Below are 12,103 nucleotides of genomic sequence, written 5' to 3'. Positions count from 1 at the left end.
ATGCCTCAGCGGTAGAGCACTTGCCTAGCATGTGTGAGGCACTGAGTTCGATCCTCAGCACCTCATATACATAAATAAATAAATAAAAATAGAGGTATTGTGTCCAACTACAACTAAAACAAACAAAACAAAACAAAACAAAAAAGAATAATGTGTTGGGAGCTGGAGCTGGGCCCAGTGGTGCACAGCTGTAACCTAGCTACTTGGAAGGCTGAGATAGAGGGGTCACAAGTTCGGAGCCAGCCTCAGCAACTTCGTGAGGCCCTTTGCTATCTCAAAATAAAATTTAAAAAGGGCTGGGGGAGCAGCTCAGTGGTAGAGTGCTTGCCTTGCTTGTGGGGTCAGTCCCTAGTACTGTGCGCGTGCGTACACACACACACACAAGCAAATAATACGTTGTCCCTTGGCTGTAATCAAGTCCCCTCAGACATGGCTGACCATGACCACTGAGCCCCTCCGTGTCCCTGCTGGCCCCTGGTGTGGGGACAGGGCGGTGAGCCGGTGTGACCTGTTGTCTCCAGCAGATACTGGGGGCCATGGAGTCTCAGGTGGGGGGGGGCCCGGCCGGCCCGGCCCTGCCCAACGGGCCACTCCTTGGTACAAACGGAGCCACTGATGACAGCAAGACCAACCTCATCGTCAACTACTTGCCCCAGAACATGACCCAGGATGAGTTCAAGAGTCTCTTCGGCAGCATTGGTGACATCGAGTCCTGCAAGTTGGTTCGGGACAAGATCACAGGTGTGGCTCCTAGCAGGTGGGAGGGTGGGAGGCGGGAGGAGAGAGGTGTGAAGGGACAGGTTTTACCCTAGGAGGAGTGGGGGCCAGTGGGAACTCTGGGGTCGAAGGTGTCGTGGGGGACAGGGAAAGGTGGTTTGGGGTGGGGAGGGTCAGCCTCTCAGGCCTAAGCTTGAGGGGACACTGGCAAACCCCAGCATTGGGCAGGAAGGTCATTACCCTGGTCCTGCCACAGGGCAGAGCCTCGGCTACGGGTTTGTGAACTATTCTGACCCCAACGATGCAGACAAAGCCATCAACACCCTCAACGGCCTCAAATTGCAGACGAAGACCATCAAGGTCAGTGTCTTTATTCTCACCAGCCGACAGTCACCGCCCCTCCCGTGTTCTCCCGTTGCCCACCCTCCATCCCCAAGGGGCCAGGCCTGAGTCTCTCCTTCCTGATTGGCTCACTGGCGAAGCCTTGGCTTCTCTGAGCCTCAGTTTCTGTACCTGTTAATGGGGAGAGTATAAGCCCTACCTTCTCTGGAGGCTGGGGAAGTGAGCCAGGCCTGGAGGTGGGGCAGGGTAACCAGGGTCCTCTGGGCAGCCCCCTCCCTGTCTTTGTCCTGGAAATGGGGGTGGGGGCCCATCTGCCATCTGGGGCCTAATTAGGGTCTGGGAGGGTGGGATTATGGAAAGCCCTTCCCCCACCTTTGTGTGATGCCCCTCCCCCATGGCCTCCACTCTCAGCAGCTGCAGCTGGGACCCTACCAGCCCAGGTTCCCTTGGGGGGGAATCACCATGGAAACCCTTCTCTAAGTCCGCCTGGGGGTGTGTGGGCTCCGCCCTGCAAATCTGCTCCTGGACCCTGGGGGAGGTGGGTGGGGGCTGCCCATCTGGCCCCCAGTTTGCCAGGGGAACAGAGGTACAGGAATCTCTTGCCCTCCCTCACTGGGGGGCTGGGGAGATGAGGTCGTGACCCAAAGGGCCTCTCCATGGCCAACTGGCTTAGAGGTTCCCGGGGGGCATGAGGGTGGACCCTAGTGACTGACTGTGTTTGTACACGTCTGTGAGTGTCACCCGGAGCCATGAAACAGGTTAGTGATGTGGTGGTTGTGACATGGTATCAGTCAAGTGACTGCCATCATTGGTCTGAGTGGTGAAGACCTGCAGTGGTCCCCGTGGGTCTGTAGATCTGGTGTTATTGTGACAGGTGCTTAGTGACATACTGCAGCTCCCACAGTGACCCAGTAGGGCACCACGGGTGTCTGTCATGGTGACATTGTGTGGGTGTGTCTACCTGTGCCCTGTGTTGGGGTAGAAAGTGTGCAACATCGTGTGCTTGTACGGTGGGCGACTGGCATGTCATTCGTCGACTCTTACTGTAGTTCGTGAAGCCTCCTGTGTCATCATGAATATGGGGATGGCCTTGTGACAGTCTCCTGCTGACTTGTCCCTGTGCCATGCAGGGCGGTGCTTCTTGGCCTCCTGTGGGTCCCTGTGTGTGTCCCTGCCTGCGTGACAATCCTGTGAACTTGGGTCTGACTGGTCGCACCGGAAGACTTGGACCAAAGTGTTTTGAGTGCCTCATGTGCCAGGTCCCATCCTGGGAGGACTTTGGCCCACCTCTGCCTGCCCTCGGGGAGCCCAGGCCGTAGAGACTAGGAAGGCCCATCAGACCTATTTTGTGCCTCAGAGAATCCCAGACCCCAGCACCTACCCCGAAGCTCAAGCCCCTCTTCTCCCCTCAAATCTGATCCATGAGTTAACCCTCCCTCGCCCTTCAAAGCTCCCAGCCCTGCGGGAGAGAGAGAAAACCCTCAAATTCGTGGCTGTGATTTTTCAGTTTTTATTTATTATTTGCCTATTTATTTGCAGTGCTGCAGGTGGAACCCAGGGCCTCTCACAAGCTAGGCCAGCGCTCTGCCACCGAGCCACAGCCCCAGCTCCACGACTATGACTTTAAAAGTTACTCTTGTAGAAATGACAGTGGCCCATGTGTCTGTTGCTAGAGGACCCCAGGTGCATGCAATTGCAATCAGAATCCAGCCCCTCGGCCCACCCGCACCCTCCCGCACCCAAACTCATTTCATTTGTTTTTTGTTTGTTTGTTCTTACGGGTTTTTTGTTTTGTTTTGTTTTTTGTGGTACTGGGGATTGAACCCAGGGCCTTGGGTATGCGAGGCAGGCGCTCTACCAACGGAGCTGTATCCCCAGCCCTCATTTTTTAAATTAGTTATTTGCAATGAAGCCATACACCTTCACAACTCACTGCCCCCAACAAAAGCCAGACCCTTGACAGTGACTCCCTAAGCAGATGTTGATTTAGAAGAAATAGGAAGTAGAGATCAGCAGAAATAAGGGGGAGGGGAGCCCCACAGTGGCAGGTCATCCAGTGAGCCTTGGGGGTGGGGCCTCCAGGCCACAGCTCCAGGACATGGATAAACACGCAGTGAGATGGGTCACACAGTGCTGCTGCTTTGTAAATGGACTTTTCTTTCCCCCACTTCACAATACTCACCACTGTTTCAGGAAAATAATGTACACGTCCACCATTTTCAAAACAGCTGAGAGAGTTTCAGTGTTGAGCTGGACCCTGATTAGTGACGCGACTTGAATGATAGGACCAACATGTATAACTCACAACTGAGAAGAGTACTTTGAGAAGTAAGGATCGGGACCACACTCAGATGGCAGGGGACAGGGAGTGTGTTTCAGCTGAAACCTGGAAAAGAAGGAAAGGGAAGAGCATTCCAGCCAGAGAGAAGAGCATGAGGCTGGAACTTGCGGGGTGTATTTGACAAAAATGGAGAACACTGTGTCATTAGATCAGAGCAAACAAGGGGAGGAGTGGGGGAGATGAAGGTAGATTAGTGGTAGGGCAGAGTGCACAAGGCCTTGTGGGCTACAGGAAGAAATTTAGCTTTAATGCTGAGGAAGGTGGGAGCCATGGAGGGTTCTGTGTGGAGGAGGGACTTGACAGGGCTCAAGTGTTCACAGGCGCCCTCTGGCTGCTGTTGGGGGAACATATTGAAGGTTGAACACAGGTCCATGGTGGAGCTGGGCTAGGGTGGAAGTAGGGAGTATGCAGATTCCAGATAATTAGGAAGGTGCAGCCAACAGGGTTTATGGTGGATTCAAAGAATGAAGGACAGAGAGGTGTTGAGACACGCAAGGCTGGAGGCTTGAGCATCAGGAGGACAGAACTGCCATTACTTTGGTCACCCAAGGTTGGGGGCACTCCCAATCCAGTGCAGCCATGCTGAGCATGGGCACCTGTGATACCCCTATGTCACCCTCTGCCTCCGGGTGCCCCAGAAGTCTACAGATCAGGGGCAAGGACTTTGTGGGGGAACACCTGGGAGTCGGCAGCGTGGAGCTGGTAGCCAAAGACCTGAATGACCCCAGGAGCCCAGCGTAGTGAGGGGCCCACTCTCCAAGGGAGAGGGAAAAATCAAAGTTTGTTGATGGGGTAATGAGTATGCATGCAGGTCCCCAGAGGACTTGTGACCCGAGCCGCGGGGCAATCCTGACGTCCTCAGGTGACAGTTTCCTGTTCCCCACTCTCCCTAAAACCATGTAGGCACAGCCACGCCCCTCCCCCGTGCCACCTGGCCTCACAGTGACACTAGAGAGGGGTCTCCGCAGCTCTGTGAAAGGGACCTTTCCTAACTGTCCATGCGATGCCCCCCCCCCAGGTGTCCTATGCCAGACCCAGTTCCGCATCCATCCGGGATGCCAACCTGTACGTCAGCGGGCTCCCCAAGACCATGAGCCAGAAAGAGATGGAGCAGCTCTTCTCCCAGTATGGTCGCATCATCACCTCTCGCATCCTGGTGGACCAGGTCACAGGTCAGGCTGCGCGGAGGGTGCACCTGACCGGGGAACGGGGCAAAGGCCCTGGGGCGGGCAAAGCGGAGCAACCATGAATGGCAGGGCGAGAGGTGGGTCGGCGGGACTCCTGACTGGCGCCCTCACCCCTGGCAGGTGTCTCTCGGGGTGTGGGATTCATCCGCTTTGACAAGAGGATCGAGGCCGAGGAGGCCATCAAAGGACTGAACGGGCAGAAGCCGCTGGGTGCGGCGGAGCCCATCACGGTCAAGTTCGCCAATAATCCAAGTCAGAAGACGGGGCAGGCGCTGCTCACTCACCTCTACCAGTCCTCGGCCCGGCGCTACGCAGGCCCCCTGCACCACCAGACGCAGCGCTTCCGGTGAGCCTCGGGCCACCGCCCGCTCCCCTAGGTCCCCAGGCCCCCAGGCCCCGGGGGCTCCAGCTTGCAGCCCCCACCCCAACCCCACTCCCCCCAGCAGCCGAGCTGGCAGAAAGGTGGGTGTGTCAGGCCCGGGGCAGGCTCCACACAGCCGTGCCCTGCGGCCACTGTGTGGCATTATCATTATTAGGTACTGGAAATTGAACCCAGGAGCTCTTCCCGCCTCTTTCTTTCTTTCTGATACCTGGGGATTGAACCCAGGGCGCTTAACCACCGAGCCACATCCCCAGCCCTTTTATTTTTTATTTTGAGACAAGGTCTGGCTGAGTTGCTGTGGCTGGTCTTGAACTTGCCATCCTCCTGCCTCAGCCTTCTGAGTTGCCAGAAGCACAGCAGCCTCATGAGAACAGAACTTATATTTCCCCCTTTTCATGGAAGAGGACCCTGAGGTACAGACAGGCATCACAGGGGGACAATGGGAGCTCCTCATGGACCCTGGGTGGCCGTGGCAAGTTACCCACCCTCCAAGTGCTCTAGCAGAGTTGACTATGCTGTTATTGTTGCCTCTGCGAGGATTTATCCTTCCCAGAGAGACCGAGTCCTGGGCCCAGACAGCACCCGCCAGCCAGCAGGGAGGGGGAGGATGAGGACGCCAGGGCAGGCGGGCAGCAGCAGGGCAGGCGAGAGGCGGTGCCAGAGTGACCGCCGCTCCGTGCCAGGCGGTGTCCAGCCGGGCGGGGAGCAGGCAGTGGGCGGGGGCAGGGCTCTGCCGCAGGCTGGCCTGGTGGGGGTGGGGAGGACAGGCCAGCCTGTGGCGTCACTACATTGGGGTGTGTCCAGTGGACACCTCTGACCACCACTTCTGCCTCCACAGGCTGGACAATTTGCTCAACATGGCCTACGGAGTCAAGAGGTAACAGTGCCCCCGCCCCACTGCCCCCATCCCCTCACCGTCCCTCCTTGGACCCCTGCCCGGCTGTACCCCTACCCCATTGCACTTTGCCCCAGGACCACCAGCGTAGCCTTGTCTGCTTGTGCTTAGGAACAGCATGGCCACTAAGAGATTGACACCAGGCAGACCGCGGTTCTGACCCTCGGGACCTCCCTGCCTCTCAGGGGCTGTCAGTATCCACAGAGCTGCTCTGGAGTGTGGGTCCAGGGGGGCGGCACGCGCCCTCCTGTTTTTTCTTCCCATTCCAATGAAAGGCAAGCAGAGCTGCCTGGGTACGACTCACCCCCTGGCCCCACATGAAGTCCCCGGGATCCACTGGCCACTGTTGATCATATGCGTCAAGGGTCCCAGAATGACCCCCTCCTGCTCCAAAGTTGGGGTAGACCTGTGGCCCCGGCACCACTGATCTTGTGGAAGTCCCCATGGTCATTGCTCAACAAGCCACCCAGGGCATGCTGAGAGGTGGGCTCTTGCCTTGGGGTGGGAGACTAGTGTGTTGGGGTCAGACCTTGTCCCTCCTGGAGGTGAAGTGACACTGAGCTGGTGCTCAGCACATAGTGAGCACTCAATAAAAGGTGGCCATCTGACGACTACTGTTACTGTTGTTCCTGACCTTAGTCTAGGGGGGAATGAGATTGGAAAATGAGCAGGACTGATGCAGAGATAGAGATCAGGACTGTGCACGGACGGCATGAGGGGCTTGGACCAGCAGAGACCCCAACCCTCTAGGCGACCTTAGTACGGAGGCCTGGTAGTGGAGTCCCTGGCAGCAGGAGCAGGCTGGGCAAAGGCCCAGGCGGTCAGGGGTAAATGGTCCAGCTCTTAGGGTCCCTCCTACCCTCGCCACCAAAAGCTGAGTGATTTAATTCTGAAGGTCGGGGACAGGAAGAATGCCAGGGAGGCAATTTTGTCCTTTCGGTAGTTCATTCCTTAAGGACCTCGAGAGCGTTTCATTAATTCACTTAAACACCTCCTGAATATCTCCTGGGTGCTGTTCTAGAGCTGTAGTGTGCCAGGGAGTAGATTCTAGCAGAAGAATGTGAAGTTGATAATAGTTCAGCCATCCCCCTTATCCCCTGGGAGTAGAAGCCTGGAACCATAAATAATGCTGAACTCCACATGGCCCTTGTTTTCCCATACATGGGGATACCATGGAATGTTTTCACTTAACAAGTATTTACACACTGAGGTTGTGACTTTTGTAGTGTGAGATGCTACAGAAAAATTAGCACAATTTCATGGATAGATTTGTTTTTAGCATAGATCTTAGCAACCTCAGCAGTGTTTTTTTCTTTTTTCTTTAAGTTGAGAACTTTCACCTTTTTGCTTAAAGAAACTTTATCATTTCTCTTTGGCATATCTGAATTGCAGCATCACTACTCTTACACTTTGGGGTCATTGATTAAGAAAAAGAAGCATTACTTGAACACAAGTATTGCGATGTTAAGACAGCTGGTCTGATACCTGATATGGTTTATTAAGTGACTAATGGGTGGGTAGTGTATACAGTGTGGATACACTGGGCAGAGATAAATCACATCCTGGGCAAGACAGGATGAGATTTCACCTTGCTACTCAGAACAGTGTGCAATTTAAAATTTCTGAGTTGTTTATTTCTGGAATTTCCTGCTTAGTATTTTCAAAATAAGATTGACTACAGGTAACTGAAACTGCAGGAGGTAAAACTCTGGATAAGGGGGACCACTGTATATGATTTGAGTAGGAAAATGCTGGAAAGGGGCAGAAGGATGAGGAGGTGGGCCACTTTATGGAGACATAGGAGGCCACCTTGAGGGGGTGCTATCTATGCTGAGATGGAGGAGAGGCTCTGAACCCCCTGTGTTCATGTGCCAGCACTCAGCCCTGTTCTTCCAAAGAGGGTCTTCAGCCAGGTGAGGGTGCCAGGGTGCCTGGGGGGTGGGGAAATGGGGGCAGAGTTGCCCGAGGTAGTGTCAGGGTCGTGTCAGAGTGGAGTCAGAGTTAGGGTGAGAGAAGAAGTTGGGTGGGAGGATGGACTGAGGGAAGGGAGGCAGCAAGGGTGCATTAGGGTTGAGATCTACAGGGCCCAGGACCAGTTAGGGTCCAGAGGTCATGGGATTGTTACAGATGGAGCAGATCATGGGTTGGTTCAGCCTAATATTCAGGGAGGGTCTGAGGCCCAGACAAGTTTGAGATCAGAGCTGGTGTCTCCAGGTCAGAGTCAGAGGCCATAGGGTCACTGCCAGCTCAGGACAGCACAGGGTCAAACACACAGCAGGCCCATGAAGAGTCCCAGTGGCACCAGGGCATCCCATGGTCCCAGCGGGGTCGGAGGCATGCTGGGGATCAGGGCAGAGCCCGCGTGACCCCCAAAGTAGTCCCCTGTCGCTCATCGCCAGGTTCTCGCCGATCGCCATCGATGGCATGAGTGGCCTGGCGGGCGTGGGCCTGTCAGGGGGCGCGGCCGGTGCCGGCTGGTGCATCTTCGTGTACAACCTGTCTCCGGAGGCCGATGAGAGCGTGCTGTGGCAGCTGTTTGGGCCCTTTGGGGCAGTCACCAATGTCAAGGTCATTCGCGATTTCACCACCAACAAATGCAAGGGCTTCGGCTTCGTCACCATGACCAACTATGACGAGGCAGCCATGGCCATCGCCAGCCTCAACGGCTACCGCCTGGGCGAGCGCGTGCTGCAGGTGTCCTTCAAGACCAGCAAACAGCACAAGGCCTGAGCTGCCCCACCGCCCCCGCCCCGGGCAGCAGAGAGAGAGAGAGAGAGAGAGAGAGAGAGAGGAGGGGCCCGAGAGAGAGAGCCCAGGCAGACCCACAGCCCTACGAAGCCACAGGGTGAGCACTCGGGGAGCAGGAGGGTCTGCAGGGGAGGGGGTGCCCGGGGGTCCCCCACTCCGCTCTCCCTGCCCCCCCATCCCAGGCTGGGCTGTTCACTCTCTCGTCTTGGTTTGGTTCATGGTGAAGGTTATTGTTTCTTTTCTCGGTTAAAAAGAAAGCAGAGACGAGCCCCCCAGTCCCCCCTCCATGGGATGGCTTGGGGGACATGGGGTGCCCCCTCAGGCCCCCTTGCCCAGGCTCCCCAACATGTCGGTGGGCCTGGAGAGAGAGGGGAGGGAACAGGTTTAAAAATCCCCAAAAAAGTGAAACATGAAGAGGGGTGTGGGCATTCCCAGCCCCCCAGAGCCCCTGGGTGGAATTCGGGGAGCAGGGGGCGGGGCTGGAAGCAGAAACAAAATGAAAAACAGGGGAGGGTGGGAGGGGAAGAAAAACTCTATTTTTGTAAAAAGGGAAAAAGACCTCGTGGAGAATTTTTACTGGGGATTCTTGAACTTGAAAAAAAAAATCACAAAAAAAGACAAAAAAAAAAAAAAAAGAAACTATTTTGGCAGGTTATGTTTACCAACTGGGGCAGGGGTGTGGGGAGCAGGGCTGAGGGGCCGGGAGTCCACAGGGCCACACACAGAGGAACAGCCACACGAAGACATGCAGGGGCACATGCTGACAGCACAGGGGCAGAGACAGGCACGGACACACTCAGAGGTCATTCAGGAACTCGCTGGCCAAACCCAGACACGTGGACAGGGGTAAACCTCAACAAAGAAGGAGACAAGTTTGGGGCTACATAATGTGGACACAGACAAAGGTGGCCATACATGCATGTAGGCGTGCCAACACATCCACAGGTCCACACGGACACACGATCGTGGACAGGACACAAGTCTGCTTGGATGTGTGGATCTAGACACCTGGTCACAGAGACACAAACACCCAGGAACACATGCACAGCACCCCCACAGGCCCAGCAAGAGATCCCACCCCGGCCCTGACCCTGTCACTTCCTCCAGGCTGGCCCGGCCCCCCCTCCCAGAGTCCCCTTGGCTCCAACGTGCCCCAACCCCAGGTTCTCTCACAGCTCTCTCCTGGCTCATCAGGGGTCTCCCTGCTGCCCACCAACAGGCGTGCACACGCAGTGTCCATGCATCCAGACACACAATACCTCGTTCCACTTTGGCATCATGGTGGGCTGGAGGCAGTCCCCACCCCCCACAACACTTGAGGCCAAAGGACCCCCTGTCCCTGGGGCTCAGCCTCCCTGGGCTGAGGGCGAGGCCCAGCCCTGAGCCTCCCCCAACCAGGGCTGGGCTTCCCCAGCAGCAAGCACCCAGCAACCCACCAGGCCCAGGGTGGATGGGCCCTGCGGCCCAGCCCCATGTCCCTTCCCGTCCACTCGTTACCCCTTTTGGTTTGTTGGGTTTTGTGTCTTTCCAGGTTGGGGAGGGCAGTGGACAAGCCCCCATCTGGAGCTCCAGCCCTGGCTTCTGTCTGGATTTTGCTCCTGCCTCCCTTTTCATTCTTTTAAAAAAATTCCAACAGAAGCCAAAGACTGGAGCCCCCCGGGAGCCCTCAAAGCCCCCACCCACCCCTCAGTGGGCCCAGTCAGAACTGAAAATTGCAAAGCCCCCCGACTAGTTCTAGTTGCCTTCTCCCGGTGTCCTCGGCGTTTGGTGTCTGGCCATGGCCCCATCTGGACGTCCAACTCTCTCTCCCCACCCCTCCCGGTGTTGTTCTTAAACGTCTGTGGAGCTTCTGCTGCAAGGAACAAAAAGAAAAAAAAAAAAAAAACCGATCAAAAAGCGACAAAATTAAAAAAAAAAAAAAAGCCAACCAAACGAGAGAAAAAAAAAGCAACAAAAAGAAGAAAAAAAAAAACCACACACAGAAGAGATTAAAAAAAAAAAGGAAAAAAAAAAAAAGACATAAACTGGCACCAGTTAACTTTCTTGTACTTTTTTGCTGAATTTAGCTTCTTGTAGTTTTAACTTATTGCTATGTTAACTATTTATTATTCCTGTTGCCCTGTAAGGAGATTTGTGTATATTTCTGTTACTTCATCCAGTTTGCAAGTTAAAGGAACGATGATGTTCTCTTTGTTTCTTTAAGTTTTGCCGAGATGTGGTTATGCCTAATTTATTTATAAAAGGGGAAGTGGAATCATTAAAGTAATAATAATTATTAATAACAGTAATGGTAGCCGAGTGGCACCCGGGGGGCGTGGGCTTCTGTGGGTCAGACCCCATGGCCAGCGACGTCCGGGGGTCTCAATGGGATTATTTTTGCTCTTGTCTTGAGAATTTTTTCAGTCCTCTTAGCTGGTGAAACCCCTAGCTTGTTCATGATACACAAACCTATTTATTCTTGTGGTTTTAAGTCCTCCTTCCTTTCCCCCTCCCTTCCAGCAGGGCAGGGACCCCTTAACGGGTCCACCCCCTCTTTCCCTGCTGTTTCTGGGGCTTTCTCCCCTCTGCCCTCCGCACATGCTGGAGGCATCCGAGCAATAAGGGCTGGGTTTGTCCCCCACCCTGGGGGGGCCAGGCTCTGGAGAGGGGGCACCTCCCCACACCCCCCACCGAGGCCTAGGCAGGGCCCTGCCACCCCCAAGACTGGGAGGGGACTTCTTTTTCTAAAACACAAAGCTCAGCCCAGCCAGGCCCCCTCCCTGGAGGCCAGCCCCTCCCCCCAGGGGGCCAGGCCAAGGGCTCCCAGGAGAGGGGGGCCTCGGTCTTCCACGTCCCTGGGGGTCAGGGGCAGGGCCAGCGGGGAGGAGGCTCAGCCCCTCCAACCCTCCCTTCATCCTGTTATTTATTCGGAAGGTTTCAAATCACGACAGAGTCCATGTTGGAGGTAATAAAGAACTGTAAAAAAAAAAAAAAAAAAAAAAAAAAAAAAAAAAAACAACAAGAACACTTTGCGTTGCGTTTAGACTATTTATTACCGGGATTCCAGGCCTGGCCGCGGTAACAGACTTTTACATGGAATTGTTTAATTATTTGTACTTTTCATGCCAGAAAAATAAAAGTTCAGAATCTTAAGGTCTCGGGTGTCTGTGCACTGGCAAACAGGGATGGGTGAGGTTCTCTCATGCTGCTGTGCTGAGATGTGAGCACAGGCTGCTGTCCCTCTCGGGGCCGGGGTCTCATTGCCCTGGGAGGGAAACTTGGCCTACCCATGGCACAGACAAGATCAGAGAGGATGAGACTGGCACAGATGGAAGCCCAGGCCACAGTGACCCAGGGTCTACCCGCCCCCTGCTGCTGGACTGTACTCCCTGAAGGCCATCTTCATGGATCTCTTGGGCTGCGGTGTCCCCTAATGATGAGGGAGGCCAGGCATTACCTAAGGTGGCTGCGTCCCCTTCGCTCACCCCACCCCATTCCCACCCTGGTAGAGC

General features: G+C 55.1%; 1 protein-coding gene across 2 annotated transcripts; it reads left to right on the top strand.

Annotated features, from left to right (window-relative positions):
• The first annotated feature begins 302 nt into the window (after positions 1 to 302).
• Positions 303 to 11,744, top strand: Elavl3 (ELAV like RNA binding protein 3). 2 transcript variants are annotated; one of them, XM_048795223.1, is made up of 6 exons: positions 303 to 741; positions 974 to 1,077; positions 4,419 to 4,572; positions 4,708 to 4,933; positions 5,808 to 5,846; positions 8,264 to 11,744. In XM_048795223.1, the coding sequence occupies exons 1-6, from the start codon at positions 537 to 539 to the stop codon at positions 8,592 to 8,594; spliced, it is 1,059 nt and encodes a 352-aa protein (XP_048651180.1). In that variant the 5' UTR covers positions 303 to 536; the 3' UTR covers positions 8,595 to 11,744. The 2 variants fall into 2 exon arrangements, with proteins under 2 accessions (XP_048651180.1, XP_015345080.1); XM_015489594.2 differs by having other exon boundaries at positions 8,243 to 11,744.
• The last annotated feature ends 359 nt before the right edge of the window (positions 11,745 to 12,103 follow it).

The sequence above is a fragment of the Marmota marmota genome, unplaced genomic scaffold (assembly GCF_001458135.2).
Source record: "Marmota marmota marmota unplaced genomic scaffold, marMar, whole genome shotgun sequence".
Classification (NCBI taxonomy): Eukaryota; Metazoa; Chordata; class Mammalia; order Rodentia; family Sciuridae; genus Marmota; species Marmota marmota.
Note: the sequence above shows the minus strand (reverse complement) of the source record. Positions and strands in the feature narration are given on the sequence as shown.